The 22029-nt window shown below is 35.9% G+C and overlaps 1 protein-coding gene across 1 annotated transcript in view; it reads right to left on the bottom strand.

Annotated features, from left to right (window-relative positions):
* Window positions 1–1469: 1469 nt before the first annotated feature.
* CNBD1 (cyclic nucleotide binding domain containing 1) overlaps window positions 1470–22029 on the bottom strand; it is a 464842-nt gene continuing 444282 nt past the window's right edge. Inside the window, exons 10-11 of the mRNA XM_078151951.1 lie at window positions 6828–6887; window positions 1470–1788 (exon numbers count right to left, since the gene is read on the bottom strand). Of these exons, the coding sequence (XP_078008077.1) occupies window positions 1678–1788; window positions 6828–6887 (171 nt within the window). The 3' untranslated portion in view covers window positions 1470–1677. The remainder of the gene's footprint in view (window positions 1789–6827; window positions 6888–22029) is intronic.

Here is a 22029-nt window from a genome sequence, read left to right as displayed (position 1 = left end):
CTGTCACAGAGCCCTCCAAGTTTGCCTTCCTTCTAATCTCTGTTTTTATGTTTTGATTTAGATATGATGACAGCACCATTAGAATGTAAACTTCTTGAGGGCAGGGGTGGGCTTTGTTTTTTCTTTGCATTCTAGTGACCTGCCAGTAGGAAGCCCTTAATAAATACTTGTTGATCATTTGATTGTTTGATTCTGTATCTGTTTGGAAGATCCTTTGAGTCTTTCATACATTCTGGATTTTTCTATGGGATGAAATAAATGCTACATTATTCCAAATGCAGTTTTTAACTAGGGTGTTTGTAGAGTAGAGGACTCTCCTGAGTCACGTTTATGGAAAACTTGACATAAATCATATATAAAATATAATTTGATATTTTCTTGGAGTAACTCCAGGCCAAGTCAATGAGCCTAAGAGACAATAACCTTTTAAGTCAGTTTCTGAGATGAGACTTGTTGTCTGTATATGCCCAGAGTCTTGGGGAAGGAGGGTAAGGTGTGCCATGTGTTATATATAAAGTACATATTTATCTTCCTTTTGAATAGTTCAATACACTATAGCAATGATTTTCATTTTTGGATTATTAATATCCCATTTTTGTTTAATTTTTTAGTTCTTTCCAAGAAGAGTTAATAAACATGAAATATTCTGTGAATATTCATAACATACTAGAGATAATTGCAGATACCTTTTATAATGAATTCATGAATCTGTGGATTCTTTCCTTCTGACTGAAGAATGAGGACTCTTCTGAAGTATCTATACTATCTCCCATCCTCTGATGAGTCAGTTTGTCAACAAACATTTATTAAGTTCTCACTATATGGCAGGGAATGTGCTAAATGTTGGGGATTCAAAAGAAAACCAAACAGTTCCCCTTTTACATGTCAATATATTTCCATATGCCATTAGTGACTACATGAAGCTACATTTTTCTGTTATTGAAACAACTCCCCCAAAGCACTTGAGACATCTGGATAGAATGCTGTTCTAACTCTAGTGTTTGAAACTAAAACCTAAGATATTAAACCATTAAGGTGCATGTCTTTTTCAAACACTGAATCTCCACTGGAGCTTTGATGAGGGAAAATGAATAAAAGAAAAAGAATCTTCAGAGAAAATTTCTCCAAATTTGTAGTCTGAAGATACTATTGATAAGCATTCACAATATTCACTTGATGAAACAGAGGTCTTCTAAGCAGCCACTTGAAGAGAAACTATGTGTTTTCTTATGTTTTATAATGTGGAAGGTAAGTAGGCCATGATTCTTAAATAATTACAAATGATAGTAAAATACACCATATTTCATAAAACTTTGAGAACAGAAGTAAATTGTCTTTATTCAGGTAAGTACACTATTTCAATAAGGAAAAATAAATCTAAATCCCATTTGAAAGCCAAACAATTATTTTAATCCTTTTTTTTAATGCATCTATACCTGTGAATATTTAAAATATGTAATAGGGTCAGAGTGCAGGAAGGATGAGGGAATAAAAGCTTGAATTTGCCTAATGTAATTTTTAAAAAAGGTTTGCAGAAAGAAAGGGAGGTAAAGGGTTGATTTTGATGGGGAATAAAAAAGAACCAAGAGAAAGACAGAGAAGAACAAAGTTATCTGATGACCTACATTGCAAGTTCCAAGTTTTTCAGGGAACTGCTGTCCCTTAAATAACAGTCAGTTAGTTATCTGCAGATGGTTTCTCGTAGGTCTTTCTTGTCCAGCAGTGGCACCATCTTCCAGTCCCAGGTATAATTCCTTGGCAATCCAAAGATGACTGGATTATCTTATCCTGGAAAAAAAATGGTTATTAGAGAAATTGTTAATTTTATTATTTTTAACTTTTTAACAATATTTTTATAATAGTAAGAGCACAGTCCAATATGCAAAAAAGAATAAGTATCAAGAGGAAGGGGAGTAGAAAATATGGGTTCTAAGTAAGTAAATACGAGCTTTCATCTTTGAAGTTTCCCAATAGAGATAGCCAGGGCTAAAATAAAAAACAAAGCAAAAAGCGATAGCAGTCAGTAACAGAATGATCATGCATTGAATTTTTAAACTACCTTTAGGCCAAGGACTGTTGTTGAGTGATTATTCTCCATTTAATATAACTTTGCTATTCTGATTTTATAAATAAGATGGGTATAAAGTATTTGGGAAGTTGTCTGTAGACAGTTTCCTCCTCTGAAACAAATTATTCTAGCTTAAGTTTGTTAGTATCTTTAATATGAAGGGAAGGATATGATGGGAGGAAATCAGAGGAAAAAAGATAGGAACAGAGAGAATGATACCAGGAGAGATAATAGGTTTAGAACCAAAAGAGATCTTGGAGGTCTTTTAGCCAATCCCATCATGTTTACAGATGAAAAAAAAAAGCACCAAGGGAAACAAAGATCAAGTGTCTTGCCTATTGTCGCATGGATATCAGGGCTCAGGATTTGAACCTCAGTCTTCTGCGTCAATATTCAGAGTTACTTCCACTTTGCCCTTTGATGGAGAGAAGCTATCACCAACTTGTCCATATAGTCTATTATACAACACTTCACCATTGCTTATATAATGCCATAGAACTGTTTGTTAGTTTAATGCATATTTTTCCTCTCTCCCTTCTCCCTCCAAAAAAATTGTCAGTGCCTTGAGGATGCAGACTGTCCCTTCTACCTCTTTTTTATCCCTCTTCTCTCATCACTAAACTCTGAGCATATAGCAGGTGTATGAAAATGCCTGTCAAATGAAGAGCCTGTGATAAATAATGCATTAAGCTTGTCTGAGGAAATACTGGAGGGAAAAGTTTTTTCACAGTAGTGCACTGCTTTTGATGAGTATTGGTTGAGTTGTGTGGAGCAAGAAATTAATAAAATTATCCAGGTAGTTCCAAACAAAAATAACTTTCACATCAATTCTTATGCATAGTACAAGAGAAAGTGATTTTATGGCTGAATTGCCAGATAATTCTTCAGTTTACCTCTTGACTATGTAGATAAAAACAATGCCCATGTGTGATTAATATGGAATACTTTTATTCAACCTATTGAAATAAATAATGATCTGAATGCTATGATCAAAAGGGAAGCATCTTAGATTTAGCATTGCTCACCATTATAATAATTTTCACTTCTCTATAACATATTCCATTTTATTCAGGGAGACTAGCCTGAGGCAACTGATTAATTAATATAGTAACTTGATACACAGAGATCCAAGCGTAAGTGAAAATTAGTTTAGTGGCCTCCTGTTAATCTTTGAGGGTTCAGGAGAGAGCAATAAAATGATTAAAGGATAAGAAAATAGGATTTATGAGGGAAGCTGAAGAATTGCTGAGATTTATCCTGGAGAAGAAAAGGTTGGGGGAATTTTTAGTTTCAGATTCCTTGACCATAAAGGGATATTGCAAAGATGATGTGTTTCAAAGCATCTAATAATGTTACGGATGCCTGGTTAAAACAAGTGCCAGTCATGTAAACAAGATAGAACAAGAGCTGTGGGTTATATTTTCCATTTTTATTCTAATTAATTTGTCTGAATGATTATTTCAGAGCCTGAATCTATGGACAGGGATCACTAGTAGTGGCTGCCTTGGAAATTCAAGAACACTTTCTGTTCTTTTAAATTGATGTTTCTGCTACCCACTTTCTCAACAGCAATATGGCAACGCAAATGAAACCAGTGTTTGTGGCACTTAAAAATGTTGACATAGGAATATATAATTGTACAGGGACCAGAGTCTTTTCAAGGACAAAGGGTAGTTTTTATAAGTATGAGTTATAATCAATTGAGTACTTATTTAGCACTGTGGGAATCACAAACTTAGACTTTCAGTCCTTATTTATCAGGCAGGCATCCATTTGATCTAGTTTTAGTTGGCAGGCAAAACCAGCAAACATGCAGAATAAGGAAGAAATTCTCCTAAGAGGAAGATTATGAAGAGATGCCAAGCAAAAACAGTGATACCACAATTCTGTCTTCATTTAATTTAGGAATTAAGTGACAGAAAACCACTATGATCTCCTTGAATTTTTATAATAGAAAAGTAAGTTCTCCACCTTTTTTGTTCCTATGGTAGCTCTGTACTTCAATACAATTTACATTTATTTAGCACATATGCCACAGGTTCCCCACCCCTGATTTAGCACCTAGGCAGAAACTATTCTAAAGCTTTGGATACAAAGCCAAAAATGGAACTCACCTTGTACCATGGAGCTGACATCTTACAGGGATGGAGTGGGAGGTTGTAATTCAAACCCAGAGAATATATTTAAATACATACAAAATAATCAGAGAAAGCTAAGGATACCAACAATTGGAGGAATCACAAAATGCCTTTTATAACAGGCAGAACTTGAGCTGAAAGTATTGATGATTTCATCACCAATATTGGTCGTATTCATTTATACCTACCTCATCCTGTATGTTTTGTTTTGCACGTCCATACCCATAATAGCTCACATATGAGTAGAACTTTAAGGTTCACACCTTAAACCACAGCATATTCTTGTGGTTAATAGACACCATGAATAATTGCCTCATACTGTCCCTGCAAATTAGATCACTTAGTAAGTATTATCATCTTTATTTTACAGATAACAAAACTGAGGCTGAGAGATAATGTGACGTGCCTCAGGTCACAAAGCTGCTAAATCAGAGACAGAGTTCTTCTTCATCTCCTCTTGTTCTTTCCTTCTTCCCTCCAACCCCCTTCCATAATGAACCCCTAATTTTTTTTTAATCTAACCCCTCATTTTTCCAACTTTATCTCTAATCTTGACTTTTAAGAGCTTCCAATGAAGCCTTACCTGATTTTTTTTCCTGATTGCTTTCTGCTAGAAGTAATTTGTCCCTCTCCAGATCTCTCCTAGTATTTTGTACCTTTCCTATAAACTGACCAAACTTGGTAATATAATTATAAGTGTTTCTATCAAATATCTCCTATTATAAATGTGGGTTCCCTAAGGGCTGTCTTCCTCATGATATAAAAATTTCATGTAAGCATTTTTTTTTGTCGTATAGGGAAAACATATACTGTTCTGGGTACTAATCCCTCGCACTGAGCCTGCTCAGTGGGCAATTCAGGTTTGCATTACAAGCAGCTGAGGCTAATAATAATGAGTTTCAGCAGTCCAGTTGAGGCACATAAAGTTTTCCCTTGCAGGGTCCCTATGTTCTAACTGAATACTCTCACAGTACACCTAGTCTACCACAGTGGAATGATTACAAAGACTTCTTTTTGGACTGATCAGCCATGATTCTTTTATAAGTCAATAACATATGCTTTAAAATTTACCAAGTTCAATAGCTTGACTATAACTGTAACATTTCCATCTCTGTGCTTACGCACTGGTTTTCCTTCATGCCTTTCCTTCATTTCAACCTCAGACTTTTCCTGGCTTCCTTCAAGATTCAGCTCAAATCTCACCTTCTGCAAAAGGCCATAGCTTCTCCCCGTCCCCCAATGCCATCATCTTTCTGATTACCTTCCTCTACTCTATTTATATATTCTATCTAACCAGAATTTTACATGAACAACTGGGAGAACTCAGGAATATATTATTGCAGCTAGCTCACTAAGGAGGTTGAACCATAGCTGGAAAGTGCTTGGTGTTTGAGGATGTTCCAGACATATTTGATGACAGCAGCCACACTCTGTGTGCAAATACATTCAGTTGCTCAAAACAAAACAATGACAAAAAACAGCCACAGTTACTTAGTTCCTGAGGCAAGAGAAAAGCATTCTTTTGAGTTGCAGTAAGCTCTATTTGAATGCGGGAACTGTTCCTACCTTGTGGTTCAGAAGTGTTATTATTTCTCTGGAAGGGAGTGTTTTTCAGACAGAAACATGACTGTAAGTAAACCAGGTTCCCACTTCTCCTACCTTTCATATAATTTTTAAGTCTGAGTAAACTAACATGATGCAGGGGTGAGAGAGAGAGGGAAACAACTTGGACTAAAGACAAGCTCTTAAATCCTGGAGACTCAGACTTCAAGTCAAAGAATCGAGCTCTTTAAATCCTTGCGATAATCACATGTCATCTGACTCAAGAGTACTTAGCCTTCCTAAGTTGTTCGATGCAAGGAAAATGAAATGTATCATCCTCAATTTCTGGCTGCCCTTTTCACTTTCTCTTCTTCTGGCAATCACGGAGAGTTGTGATCCCTAATTTGCCTTATATGACATGAGTATGCCATACATTATACAGTTGAAATAGAAATGAGTAATGGTTACTAAAATAGTGGCTATTGCCTTGGACATGACAACAGTATTTCCTCTTCCTCCATTGGTGTTAGTAGAGAATATGGTTGTGAACACCTAGAATGATGTCTTAGCTTCCTTCCCCTTTACCCCAACCTCATTTTCTTCCCAGCACATCTAATGACATTACCAGCTAAATTTTCAAACTGACAGCAGTTTCCAGGAAAAATATTTGTGATGGTACAAAAAGCAACACATTCAGAAGTGCAGAAGTGCTTTTCTTCCCTTCATCATAGAATTCTCCTTAGAAATAAATGAATAGTCTTGTCTATTCATTTACCTCCACCCACCCACCCATCCCCAAATTTTCAGCTCTTTTTTAGAATAAATAAAAATGGAGAATGGAGGTTATGTTGTCTTCTTTTGTATGTCCTTTGCAAGATACTGTTAGACTAGATGGGGAATAAAAGATTGCGGTTAATTTCAGTAACATTCCTCCTTTAGTATGACAATTAAACCAGTTATTTAATTTTCCTTAATCTTCTTCCTTTTTAATGTGAAGTCATCACTAATTTAATAGCTTTTGCCAAAATGGCAGGGATACTCAGTTAATCCTTCACATTTTATTACACAAAATCCAGTACCTTGAATTTTTTCCATTCCTTATGTCGTTGTCGTGCTATGTATTCATTTTGGACATCCTCCTGCATGAAAACAAAACCATGCTGATTAATTAAACCAATGTTTTCTTTCAATTATTTAAGATCTTCCATGGCTGACTTTCAACTACTGATTTTATAGTCTCTTCAAGATTTATGACCAGATTTGTATAATATATTCCTACACCTTGCATATTGTTTCAGAGGAGTGAAATAAATATTGGTAAATATTATTCTCTGACTTTCTCAGATATGGGAATATTCTTTTTTTGAAAATGTGGATAATAATGTCTCTCTCAGGAAGAAGTGGTTGGTAACTGTATCAATTGCAACAAAATTCTCAACAACTTGTTCAAAATCAAGTGAAGGTTACCGAGGAGGAACTTTGGTGTTTCCATACTCTTGTGTCAAAGGGCTCAGAAGCAATACTTCATGTGCTATGCGTCAGTCAGTAAGTCATCAAATATTTATTAAGTGCTTACTTTGTGCCAGTTAAAGGCATGGCTACTCAGCAGCAGCCTTAGGGGAACAGAAGTCTATATTTACCTGTCAGCTACTGCATGGTGAGCTGAAAGGAGGCATCAGCATAAGGCAAAGGGAGAGGAATGAATGCCAGGAGACTCTGATAAAGTACAATCTAAATCGATGTCACTGTGGGGTGACTGAAGGCAAGGGGACAGCAGCAGCCAGAAGAATGGGCTGCCTGGACATCTGGTGAGCTTCCCTGTCCCTGGAGATCTTCAAGCAGAGGCTGGGTGACCACTTGTCAGCTACATTGCAGTGGGGATTCCTTTCATAAATGGGTTGGACTTTGTGGCCACTGAAGTCTTTCCCAACTCACAGATCTTGTGAACTAAGAGTTTGGCTCTCGTGGCTAATGGGAAGATTTATTTGAGCAAAGGTATCAGACAGGTAGGTGGCACAGGTGAGACAGTGCTGAGTTTGGAGTCAGGAAGCCCTGAGTTCAAATTCAGCCTCAAATACTATCTGCATGACCTTGGGCATATCATTTAACCTCTGTTTTCCTCAGTTTCCTCATCTATACAACACGGATAATAATAGCACCCAGCTCCCAGGATTGTTGTGACTATTAGATGAGATAATATTTGTCAAGCTCTCAATACAATGTCTGGCATGTAGCAAGTGCTATATAAATGTTAGTTATTATTATTATGAAGAAAAAGAGACAGAACATGGGAGAATGATAGGTTCTGGCAAAAAGTCATTTTTGTTATAAGATAATGGGTGGTTTTCACTCCTGCAAGAAATGAAAAAAGACAAGCCAGTGATCCATCAGTCTTTACAGGTATACTTTCCCTTAGAACAAGAATAGGCTAATATAGCACTTACCTTGTTTAGGCCTCATTACTCCTATAGCTTAGGTTGGAAGGGACCTCAGAGAATACCTCATCCGAAATGTTCATTTTACAGATGAGAAAGTGGTGGTCCAGGTTAAATAAATTGCTCATGGCCACAGTAAATGCCTGAGGTGGGATTTGAACCTACTTCTTCCTGACTGTAAGTTCAACATTCTATCCATTATGCCATGCTGCATTTACAAATAGTAGCACCAACTCACCTTGAAAAATTAGTGGGCATCCAAGATTGTTATTCTGCAATTTATTAAGATATATTCATCTATTTCTTACTCATATTCTACCATTCAATCTTAGTATGTATGTGAATGTGTGTGTGTGTATATATATATATATATATATGCATATATATATATATATATGTACATATAGTTATCGACTCTTTCATCTCCATCATTCACTATAGCCTATAATAAAAATAGCTCACATTGACATGAGACGTTATTAGGTTCAGCAAAATACGTGTCATATATCACTTGAGGTTCATAATAACCCTGAGGGCTAGGTGTTATTATTTTCATTTTATAGATAAGGAAACAGAGACCTAGATTACTAACCTAGGGTTGCAGAGCTCTTACAGGTCTAAAGTAAGATGGAAAATGATGTTTTATGACTCCAAGTCAAATGCTCCATTCTCGATGCAATGATCTCTCAGTCTAACCTTCCTTGAAGCCCTTTAATGGCCAGAAAAGCTATTTACATGAAAATCCTGCCACAACTGAACCTAATACCGCCTAACCATTCACACCTAGTAAATCTATAGGAAATAACGCAGAGTTGAAATGATCACGAGAACTAACTCAGCAACATTGCAGTCTTGAAATCTATGGCATAGATGGCAATCTCTTTTCTGCTGAATGGCACCTTCTTTTTATATATATTTGTATGCCTACTGCATTTAAATTATGTGATTATGTTCCTATTTTATATCTGACACAAGCCTACATTATAGATATAGCACCACCATTACCAGTAATAAGGGTGATAGTAATTTGCCGTAAGGATATTTAGAGATTATGTATAAAAAGATTCTGAAATAAGCCATCTAAAAACAAACCAATTTTACTTACATTTCAAGAAAAAATGTGTCACTCAATTCAATTCAACTCAATTTAACTGGACAAGCATTTATAAAGCAAAATGCTAGGCTTTTGCCAGTGGCTGGGAATACAAAGACAAAAAACAAAACAGTCCCTGGCTTCTAGGAGGGTACAGCTTTCTGGGGGTAGACAGACAGATAGACAGATAGATGATACATACATACATACATACATACATACATACATACATACATACGTACATACATACATACATAACATGCATAGACAGACAGACAGATAGATGAGTCTATAAAAATACGTACAAAGCAGTTTTGGCAATGAGAAATCATATTCCTTTCCCTTCCTTTTCCCTGTGATATCTGGACAGATCAGGAGATGGTAGTTAATATGAACCTCAAAGGAAGCTGGAATACAAGATGTGAGGTTAAAGAATGGCGAAGGTATGGAGGTGAAAAATGGAATGTTTTTGTGAAGATCAGCAGGTAGGCCAGAGTATATGCAGGGAAGTAATATGAAATCAGTTCAGAAAAATAGTTTGAAGCTAACTTGTAAAGAGCTTTATACACCAAACAAAGGAATTTGTGTTTTATCCTAGGGGCAACAACAGGAAGCTGCTGAAGCTTCTGAGCAAAGGAAGGGGCGGGAAGAAGAAATATTTATTAAGCACTCATTAAGTTCCAAGTGCTGGGCTAAACACTTTACAAATATTATCTCCTTTGTTCCTCATAGAAACCCTGAAAGGTAGGTGCTATTATATTTTGTATCCTAGTTTTGCTGTTGAGGAACCTGAGGCAGACAGAGGTTAAGTGTCTTGCCCTGGGTCACATAGAGAGTGCATTTCTGAGGCTGGATTTGAACTCAGGTCTTCCTGGCTCCAGATCTACCACTCTATCCACTGCATAACTGCCTTACAGGAGTGACATCATCAGAACTGGCCTTTAGAAATTTCAGTTTGGCAGGTGAGTGTAAGATGCATTGTGGAGGGGAAAGACCCAAGGGAAGGAGACCAATTAGAAGTCCATGGCAACAGTCAAGTGAGAGATGACAAGGGAATGAAAAAAGGCAATAGCAATATGAATGGAGAAAAAGGGACACGTGTGGGTGATGTTCTGGAGACAGAATTAACAAGAACTGACAAGGAGGGAGGAGTCAAGAATGATTCAGATTTCAAACCTCATTGGTGATGTATTCTTCCCAAGAACAGGTTAGACTTGCAGGGTGGGGGTGGAGGGATAAGAAAGCATCATTTTATTTTGAGAGACAAAGAGCCAGGTGGTGATCAATTGATTTCCCCTCCCAGCTCAGGTGATAAAAACATAGAAGGTAAAAGTAAAAGTGTTTATCTGTTAAAGGAAACACAAAGACATGTCTATACTCTGTTACCATTTTACAAATTGTTAAGTTTTCCCTAATGGAACTGGAGGTCAGCTTGTCATCGGCTGGCCCAGAAGTTCCCCAACTTATTTGGCTTACTGCCCCCTTTAAAAAAATTACTCAGCACTCCTCTGGAAACCTACTTTCTTTAACCCTTTAATGTGTTTTTTAATAATCATTTAAAAAAATACAAAATATTTTTTAAATGACATCTTAAATTTAATAATTTATTATTAATTTGTGGGCTTTTTTCTTGTATTGAAATTTTGATGACACAATATTGCTGCATGTAACCATATAGTATCATATTGTAAACAAGTCATTACATGCACATATTCCTGCTGATGCATGCTAGACTTCCAGACAATGCATGATGCTTGTCTGCCAACCCTTGCTTGTTAAGACTTATTAGCAGACTTTCTCACTGATAGGTTATAACTTGCATTTTTTGTGTTTATTTGGAAAATATGACTTTAACTCTGTTACACAAGAGATGAAACATGTATGAATAGGTTTTTCAAAATCTTATTTTTTCTTCTTTCCTCATGCTTTCGACACCCCCTTATTATGTGTGTGTGTATGCATATATATATATATATCAACCTCATTAAAAGGTAAGATCTTCAAAGTAGGAATTCTTTCGTTTTTTACAGATATCTTATTCTATCTTCACAACAACATTCAGAGGTATTTTTACCCATTTTTACAAATGAAGAAACTAAGGGCTAAGAGCAGTTAAGTGACTTACCTAAGGTCTAACAGCTAGTACATGTCTTAAGTAAGACTCAAACTCAGGTTTTTCTGATTCCAATTTCAGTTATGGCAGTGTTGGTCATGTGACTGTGAACCCTTATTCTCAGGTCCCTTTGGAATCTCACACCTGAATCTTTTACAAACATCGTATTTACTTGAACATTGTGTTTCCATCACAGAGTGTATAAAACTTAGATCATCTAACTAAGACTTTAAAAGCTTAATTGGTCATTTCTCTTTCATTTTTGGACACAATTCTACCCTTTGCAAAATGCAATGATGCAGTTAGGAAATCCTGCACAGTCTGGTCAGCATTTCTCTTACACATGTGGGAGGATCGATGAATTTCTGCATTTGGACAACTGGGCTCAAAACCTTCCTCAGACCTTTACTAGCTGAGTGACCTTGGGCAAATCACTTATCCCTTTTGGCCTTTTCTCATCTCTAAAATGAGGGGGATTGGAACTGATGATCTGTCAGGTCTATGATCCTATGACCCTGTTACTCTATTCATGAGGCCACCTAGATCCTTAACATGTTGACATAAATTTAACACTATAATGGTACTTAACGTGATCTTTTTTGGATGACTCAAAAGGTTCTCCCAGAAATCTTACCATCCCTTAAGATCATCATTTTTTCATTGCATTGTAAATGATTGGAAATGTCAATAACTGGCATTTATTTAATGGTGTAAGGTATACAAAATGCTTTACAGACATTACCTTATTAGTTCTTTACAGCAGACTGTTAACATAAGTGCTGCAGATGTTAGTATCCACATTTTACTGATAAGGAAACTGAAACATGGGAGAGGGTAAGCCTCTATATCTACTAATGGTCTGAAACAGGCTTTGGACTACAATTGTGCTGACCTCAAGTCAATAGCTCTATCCACTACTCATATTTGTAGAGTGCTTCAGAGATTATCCACTATGTTCCTTTCAAAAATCCTGTGGCATAGGTCATATTACCATTTTATAGATAAGGAAACTGAAGATCACACAAATTTAAGAGATTTGCCCAAGGTCTTAAAGTGGCAAATGTGTGTCTCAAAAATCCAGGAGAGAGTGTTGAGTGGAAAAAGCGCTTGGCTTGTAGTCAGAAGACCTGGATTTAAATCCTGTCTCCTTACTACTACCTGTGTGACCATTAGAAAAACCTCCCTAGGCCTCAGTCTCCTAATCTGTAAAATGAGACTGTTGGTCTAGATGCCCTCTGAGGTCTCTTTCAGTTTAAGATCCATGATTTTATGAAAGGCCTTTTGACTTCAGGATTAGTGTTTCTATCTCACCACACTTCTAATAATTCAATCAATAAACAAAAATTATTGAGTTCCTACTATGTGCTAAGTGCTGGGGACACAAAAAGGCAAAAGGCACTCCCTACTCTCAAACAGCTAACAATCCAATGGGAGAGAGAGCATGCAAACAAATCTATACAAAGCAAGCCATATCCAAGGTAAATAGCAAGTACAGAATCTAACAGAATGCTAGCTAAATCCAGAAGCTTTACCATATTCAATTCCATGTGTTATTTGAATAGCCATCTCTTTGGAAAAATGTCTGTAATAACCATCAATTCTCCATAGTCTTACAGATTACTTGTTGTGACTGTGGCTTTCCTGCCCAAACTCAAATGTGGTTTGTACATTATTATTTCCCACCAAGATGAGCCTTGGGTAACTTCAGGTTGGAAAATAACCCATGACCCTGTTCTTTTTCTGGCAGCCAAAAGTGAGGCGTCTTTCAGTGGAAATAAAAACAGATGTTCAAAGCTAGCAGATGTCCCTTTTGAAACAGTAAACATATGCAGGGTGTGGAGTTTTTCGATCCTCCCACATGTGTAAAAGAAATGCTGACCAGACTGTGCAGGGTTTCCTAATTGCATCATTGCATTTTGCAAAGGGTAGAATTGTGTCCAAAAATGAAAGAGAGATGACCAATTAAGCTTTTAAAGTCTTAATCAGTTAGATGATCTAATTTTTATACACTCTGTGATGGAAACGCCAATGTTCAAGTAAATACAATGTTTATAAAAGATGCAGGTGTGAGATTCTAAAGGGACCTGAAATAAGGGTTCAAAAAGTTAATGGAGTATGGGAATGAAGCCTATATATATATATACCAACTGGAACAAGTAGGGAATTTGATATTCATTATTATCTAAAGCCTTTCTCAGTTTTACATGTGCATACTTTCAACTGGCACTGAGCCTACATAACTATTGGCAGCTTTAGTTCTGATATGTGTGTAGCTATTTATGCCTTACATTTATATTCGGCTCAGTATGCTTTTTTTTAAGAAACTCTTCTAGGTAATGGTGTTAGGCATTGTGAATATCTATTAACTCAGTCAGGTCTTTTCTTCAGTACTCTGATGAACTTATGATCTTCATCCATACGGGTAATTCCACAGATTATGCAGGTTACAATATGACAATGCCCTTTCCTCCAATGTAACCCTTGTCAGTGCCTTTCCAAACAGCCTTTACAGAGGACTACCCAGTGTGCAATGAACCTTCCTCTGGCTTGCTTGACATTTACTAAATAGGAGCCCTCTATCAGCTATCCCTCACTCTTGACATAGCTAGCACATTTCCTTTTTCAATCTTTCATCTTTCTGATGGCAGCCTTTGTGCCAATTTGTTTGTATAATTCTTATGCTACTGATTCCCTACCATGCATTAATTGCTTTTTGAGGGCCTTTAACCTTAATATTTTTAATTGGGGTATTCTGTGACTTGCAGGTTATATTTAATACTGCCTCAAGAACATTGTTTGAAGCAAAACAAAAATTTATTTCTGGGATAAATTTTTGGTCATTCATTGAGAGCACTGTGGAATTTCAAAAATTGAATTTAATATGCTTTTTCTCTTACTCAACTATGAATCAAGTTACTTGTCCATGAACAGTATCCAGATGGTCTGTTAGTCTACGATCCATGGTCTATGCATCTATCCAACAGAATATTATATTCTAGACAACAAGCTATAATCTATGTCAGTGGTTATATTCTATATACATATATACATTTTATATATATATATATTCTATATATTCTTCTGTTCTCTATGTGTACAAACACACACACACACACACACACATACATATATATATATATATATATATTATATATATATATATATATATAGTTATATAGTTATATAGTTATATTCTCTACATTACCTTTCATTGGCAAGAATGGTTCAAGGTTTTTCCCACAAGATTTTGGTATCTTCTTCCCCTATTTCAAATATGTGGAGAACTGATCCCTCAATTCCTCCCAGCACAGATTTCTTCTATTTTAACAGGTCCAATCCAGCTGTTTTTCCATTTTTTCCCCTTTACTATTATTTCTGCTTCCTCATGTTGCACATGAGGGACTGTGATGTTAAAGTCCAAATGTTATAGCTTCAATTGATATTGATGAAGGAAAGAGGTTTTTTTTAAAAATGTATATAGATAGATAGATAGATAGATAGATAGATAGATAGATAGATAGATAGATAGATAGATATTTTCTATTTTTCTCTACTTGGGTCTCTTGCTAAGCTTTCCATAAAATTGATTTTCCGTCCACTGTTTCTTGCTCTTTTATGAGGTCATACAGCTCATAATCTTCCACCATATTCCTGTGTAACATCTCACAAACAAGTTTGTGCACTACAGTGGTATTGCTTTGGCTGCTGCATCTCTCTACTTCATAAAGAGATCAGGTGCTTCTTTCCAATTTGCTAAACAGCTTTAACTGTATTACTAAAGCCTGAAGCCTAAAGTTTCCATTGGCAGCTTTACACACTGTACAATACTCAGGCAGTATTGAAATAATTGTTGCTGCATAGCGTCAACCATAATTGCCTTGTGTTTAAAAAAATAATCCATCATGTGATACACTCAAACACAAGGAAGAGTGGTGTTGAGAAGCAATGTGATGCATATATAGTAATGAGACTCAAAATAACCAAGTTCTAGTCTCAACTTAACTAATAATAAGCTCTACACTCTAGGTCAAGTCGCTTCACCCACCTAGGCCTCAGTTTCCTCATTATAAAATGAATCAGTTGGACCAGATGATCCCTAAGATATCTTCTATGTCTAACAATCTATAGAGTTAGACAATCAATCAATAATTAATAAACATTTATTACATTCTTACTATGTGCCAGGCACAGTGCTAAACATTGAAGTCAGATAGCCGGATACAGAAGTCATGGGTGGGCCCTCTCTGCTGGTTCTTATATTCTTTGCCAGCTTTTGGAGACTGTGCTTCTCGAGTGATAATTTGTTTGATCCCCTCACTGAATGAATTCAAATTTGTTCTTGCACCTCCTTGGCAAAAGAGAAGGTCCACGGAGCTGCAGCTGACAATGATAAGTGCAGGTGGTTCTGTCCATGAGTATGAAAATAAGGTCTACTGCCAGGGGTAGGGAACCTGTGGCTTTAAGGCTACATGTGGCCTTCTAGGTCCCTGGGTGTGTCCTTTCATAGAACAAATCTTTTTATTAAGGGGATTTGTTGTGTGAAGTTTGGATTCAGTCAAAGGGCTGCACTTGAGGACCTAGAGGGCTACGTGTGGCCTTGAGGCCGCAGGTTCCCTATCTCTGGCGGTAGACCTTATTTTCATACTCATGGACAGAACCACCTGCACTTATCATTGTCAGCTGCAGCTCCGTGGACCTTCTCTTTCGCCAAGGAGGTGCAAGAACAAATTTGAATTCATTCAGTGAGGGGGTCAAACAAATTATCACTTGAGAAGCACAGTCTCCAAAAGCTGGTAAGTTCAAATTTTCACTTTAAGTTCTGGATAAAGCAACTTTCACCACAGGAAAAAAAGAAGATAAAGGAGACAAAGGCTTTTTCCAAAGAATATTGGAATACATTTAATAAAAATTAATCACACTCAGATTCTCTCCTTAGTTTGGGCCCTCGACTTCTTGCCTGGATTATGATAATAGCTTCCTAATTCAATTCTATGCTTTTCAGTGTCTCCTTTGTCCGATCCATCCTTCAGAATGTCACCCAAAATGATCTTCCCAAAGCGTATTTTACCATGTTCCTAACTTTCCACCTTTATTTCACATTAAACTCCTTCACATACATTATGTCCCAGTCAAAATGCCCTACTTATTATTCTCTAAACCCAGTACTTCATCTCCCACCTCCAGACCTTTGCACGGGCCATCCCCCATGTCTAGAAAATGCTCCATCCCTGACTTCTGCCTGTTTTAGACTTGCTTTCTTTCTTTAAGTTTCAGTTTATAAGTCAGGTAGATGGCACAATGCCTGCAATCAAGAAGATCTGAGTTCAAATCCAGTCACAGACACTAATGCTGTGTGACCTTGGATAAGTCAATTAATATGTTTCTTTATGCAACTGTCAAATAAGATAATGATAGCACATATGTTCCAGGGTTGCTGTGGATCATATAAAATAATCTTTGTAGAGAGCTTAATACAGTTCGTGACACTTGATAAACTGATAAATCTTTTATTTATTTATTTATTTATTTGGCTTATTTAAATGTTATTTAATAAATTAATATGTTTCCTTGCTTACTCATGCTTCATATCTCCCTTCAAATTTTTCCTGTTTCCCATAGTGGTTACTGTTTTCTCCTTCATCCTTAAATTATCACTAATACACTTATTTGTTTATATATTGTATCCTTCCTCAGGATATATGCTAGCTGAGTACAGAGACTATTTATTTTTTTCATTTTGTCTTTGTATCTCTACTTTCTAGAACAGATCTTTGTACATTAGGTTCTTAAAAGATAAATATACACAGAAAATTATGTTTGTTACGTCTACTCTTTGGAAGATGTGGAGATAAAAAAGGAGGAAGTCACTGCATCAGAAACTCCACGTTTCATAGAAAGTGAAATGTTATTAGATTATCATTTATAAGCGACTTTTTTTTTTAGGAGCGAAATCACTTTTGACTTTGATAGCCTAGCGTAGTGAATAGAATGCTGGATTTGGAGTCAGAAGACTAGACTTTGGTTCTAATCCTCCCTCAGACACTTACTAGCTTCGTAATTCTGGGTACATTGCTTAAATTCTCAGAGCCTGGATTTCCTCAATTATAAAATGCACATAACAATGCTTGCCTTATCTACCTCATAGGATTTTTCATCAGGTGGAAGTTGTAAAGAGGTAAACTCAATCGAGATAAGGAAAAAAAACCTCTCAGCTATCTGAAAATAAAATAGACTGCATCAAGGGATAGTGACTTCTTCCCCACTAGAAGAGGCCTTCATCAGAGGCTGCCTGGTTGTCAGATACATTGTATAGAAAATTCCTTTTTTTTTTAAGTGTGGATGGTACTTGACGTTTTGTTGAGGTTCCTTCCAACGGCTGACACTCTATTTTCCTGTGTCAACAAAATTTAAAAATAGAATCAAAGATCTAATGAAAAACACCATGGATAATACCAAGAGATACTTCAGCTTTGAATTTCAAATAACTTTGAAATATGATGTTTTTATCAAGTTTAATCAAAATGGTAAATTCTCTGAAATCTTGCTTCCTATAAGCTCATTGGCATGTTACCTTCTCATCTTTTCCTAGTCTATCACATTGCCTGTAAAGGAAGGCATCTACTCTCTTATTACTGTTATGCTTAACAATTGAAATTAACAAGGTGAAATGAAGCTGACCTCCAATGATGTATTTATAATTATAAACCTATTCTTATGTTTTTGTGTTTATTGTGACTCATATATGAAAATCATTCTGGAAATTCCTGGAAATGACTTAAATATGGCCAGAGAAAAGCCAGAAACCATTTTTGCTTTCTATTTATGATTGCCAAACATAGTGTAGATGCTTTGACTCTTTTTTTTTCCAGAATTTCTTCCCAGGCTTACAAATGAGGCCATTCTTGGCAGATCAATAACCATTTTACATTTGGAAAACAGTAGTCTCCATTAAAACAGACTAGGTTTGTGGGAAAGTAATTATTCATAATGTGGAGGCAAACAAGAAATGAAATCACTGAAAGAGTCATTGATGAAGCCAGTTCTCACAAATATATAGAGAAAGAAGAAAATAACTTGATTTGTTATAAAATCCTGAAAACTGCCCAGGAGAAAGAAAATAGTCTATAGTAAAGAGAAGAAGAATTCTCTCCTTGACTTTTGTAAATAATGTACTAACAGGTCAAAATAGCTCCCCATGATTTGGAAGGATTTCTTTCATTTCTCTCTAATGAGAACAATGGATCAGTTGAGACCTTCATAGCTATAGTATAACTCATCTTCACTTTTTCTAAGATGTTTGGCTATATGCTATATTAAATAAGAACATATTTTCAATATGTGTCTGAGATAATCATATCAGGCAAGTATTCGAATCCAAAATGACTGTTTCTATGTTTTCATAAAACTAAAGAACTTTTCCCCTTTTTCTTTCTCTTTCTCTCTGCCTCTTGTTTTATTTCCTTCTTTCTCCCTTTCTTTCACCTTCAAATTGTTATTTTATACAACAGGAAAATATAGAACTAATTTAACGAGTTGCTCCACACAGCACAGCCTGTTAGCAACAGGGAGGGATTTGAATTCAAATTTCCCAGATTAAATCACTTTGAGGATTTAGACAACTCATGAGAGGTTTTAATGCTATTATGCTACATTAATCAGGTCATTTAGCAATGAGATTCTGTGGGTTCCTATGATTAGCATCTTTCTATGTAAATGAGACTACCACAAATTTGCAAGTCACTAAGCCATGCAAACTTTCTGAAACTAACATGATGAAATATGCTTCTGAAATTAATTTTCCCTTTCTTTATTACTTTTGTTGTCCATTCCTGAAAAATATCTGATAATATCTTGTTATCTTATACATTTACCTAGTGCTCTTATCTAGTCCTTTGTTTATTTGGTCACATAAATATTAGATTCAGTATGAGATTGTAAGTTCCTTGGGGACAGGCTCTTTTAAGTTCCATTTTATAGTGCCAGGTACAGCTAGAAGTGTTTTTTTTAACGGCCTTACTGAAGACCCCTATATATTTCAGCCCTAACTATACCTGGACCATCTCCAAGACAGCATAATTGGAGGAATATTTCTGAGTATCTGTCAACTCCATTGTTGATAACACGCCAATAGTCAGATAACTGGGTAACATTAGGAACAAAGTAGAATATCAAATGATGGAATGCTTTAATAAAGAATATATTTCAATCCTTGAGAAACAGTAGTACTGAGAAATTTCATTCCAATAACTCTTACCACCCAGAAGGAACCTTCCTGTGTAACAAGGCTACTTCCATTTCTGGAAGAGTCATAATGAACAGACCTAATCAACAAATTCCTCCTCACATTTCTGTCCATTTTGACTACTCAGAAGCAAGTGACTATGTGCTAGTATAAATAAAAGTGAAAAGTAGGAGAGGTTACAGTGAAACAAAACTTGGTGAGGAGCCTGGAGACCTGAGTTTTAGCCTAAACTCGGTCGCTGAGGCAATTCACTTAATCTATAACTTGAGTTATATGTCTATTAAATGAGGGGTTTGAATAAAATGATCTCTAAAGTGCTATAGCAAATTTTGAAGTTTTGTAATTCTGTGACTTTGGGACAGATGAGCTAAACTAAACAGAGTTGAACTCTGCACAGGTCTTTGATTCTGCTATCAGGGGATAATTCATCATTAATACACCTTATTCTCTTCTCTTGTCTAAAACATTCCAGTCACCAATCTCAACCTTCAAAATTCTAAAAGATATCAAACAGTATTTAGTACCAAACAGTATTTAGTGCCAATATTTAGTACAAACAGTGTTTAGTACCAATATTTAGTACCAAATGAAGATCAGGAGCTTGTAGGATAGGAGTTCTTAATCAAGAGCCTATGAACTTAATTTTTTATAACTATTTGAATATAATTGTTTTCCTTTGTAACTATATGTATTTTATTTTATGTATTTTAAACCATCATTATGAGAAGGGTTGCATATACTTTACCAAATTTCCAAAGGGGTCCATGAAGCAGTGTAAAATTCCATTATAGAAAGAAAGAAGGAAACATTTATTAAGTACTATGTACCAAAAAGTGCTTTTCAAATATTATCTCACTTGATCCTCACAACAGCCCTAGCAGGTAGGTGCTATTATCCTCATTGTCACTTCACAAATGAGGAAAATGAAGCAAACAGAGTTTAATGATTTTACCAGAGTCAGAGAATGAGTAAATGTCTAAGGTTTGGACTCAGATCTTTCTGACTACAAGCCTACCAATCTATTCACTACATCACCTCACTGCCTCTAATTCTGTAAAGCAGAGTTATTAGCACCATAATACTCATACTGTTTTGTTCGGTTTCAATAAATGTTTAGTAGAATCTATCCTGGGAGAATTTGATTCATATACAAATCATTCAAATTTGAAGAAAATTGGACCAACCTCCTGGGTTGGAAGGTATTTGAAATCCTTTGAATAATGTTTAAATTATGTAAATACCATTTTGTAAGTTTTAGAAAACAATTTATTTACAGAATAATGAAGAGTTTAGAAATGACACAATAAGGGTAAGGCCCAATATTGCTCATGTAAAACATTTTTTGCTTTTCAGAGAATTAGCGGATAGAATGTAGCACAATCTCAAGAAAATATACATGTATGTGTGTGTATATATACACACATATACATGTAAGCATGTATATGTGTATGTATGCATATGTGTAGATATATCTATATCATTTATATATATCTATCTAACTATCATCTATCTATATCTTGGTACAGGTATAAGAAATAGTGTGTAAGAGGAGTTGTCCTATAAATATACCTCAATGATGATAGACAGTCTGACTTCTCTATACTCAGACTTATGAACCGAGTATGAACAAGGCCTAGACACCTTCTTTGAATCAATTCATCAAATGCCTGATACTAGGTAGAAATACTTATTAATCATTTTAGTAGTCTTTGAATGCCATTGGCTGACATTGGGTGACAATACACAATAAATATATTTGTTAAGAAATTTTGATCATGTTCTATAACACCTATATAAGAACAAAAAAAAAAGCTACTTTGAAATCCAGCCTTTGAGCACATCATACTTTAGTGATGGAAAATATCCATCCCAAGCCTCTTAGATCGAATCTAGAAGAGAAGAATGTTGATTTAGACTTCAGCCTCAATCTGTCCCTTTGCACTTGACTAGAGGATGATATTGTAGACATCAGAGGTCCAGATGATTTGGAGTCTTTCACCAGCATCTATTAACTGTCTCTGGTGTAGTAGTCACTGGGATGAATAGTATAGTAGTCAGGATCTGAAGATAAACCAGACACACTGGGAAAAGGCAGGTCCAAGACTCTACAAAGAATCCATAGCAACACACTATGCCTAATGAGAACTTCATGATTACTCCCATGAAGAGGAGAAAAGGACTTCTACAAATCTGAATGTGTTGGGGGGAGGCAGGGAGCAGTTATGGTAATGTAGAGTAAGTAATGCTGAAATTATTTCAAGTGAAATTTAATTTTAAGTTGGACTAAGTCTCGAAAGCAAGGATATTAAGGCACCACTTGTTGGTTGACTCATGTTGGCAGGGGATGCTAAATTTTAACCTCAGAAAAATTCAGGAATGAGTTGGAAGGAGTTATGAA

This window comes from Phascolarctos cinereus, unplaced genomic scaffold, assembly GCF_003287225.1.
Source record: "Phascolarctos cinereus isolate Bilbo 61053 unplaced genomic scaffold, phaCin_HiC Scaffold_4;HRSCAF=312, whole genome shotgun sequence".
NCBI lineage: Eukaryota > Metazoa > Chordata > Mammalia > Diprotodontia > Phascolarctidae > Phascolarctos > Phascolarctos cinereus.
This window is presented reverse-complemented; position numbering and strand designations above follow the sequence as displayed.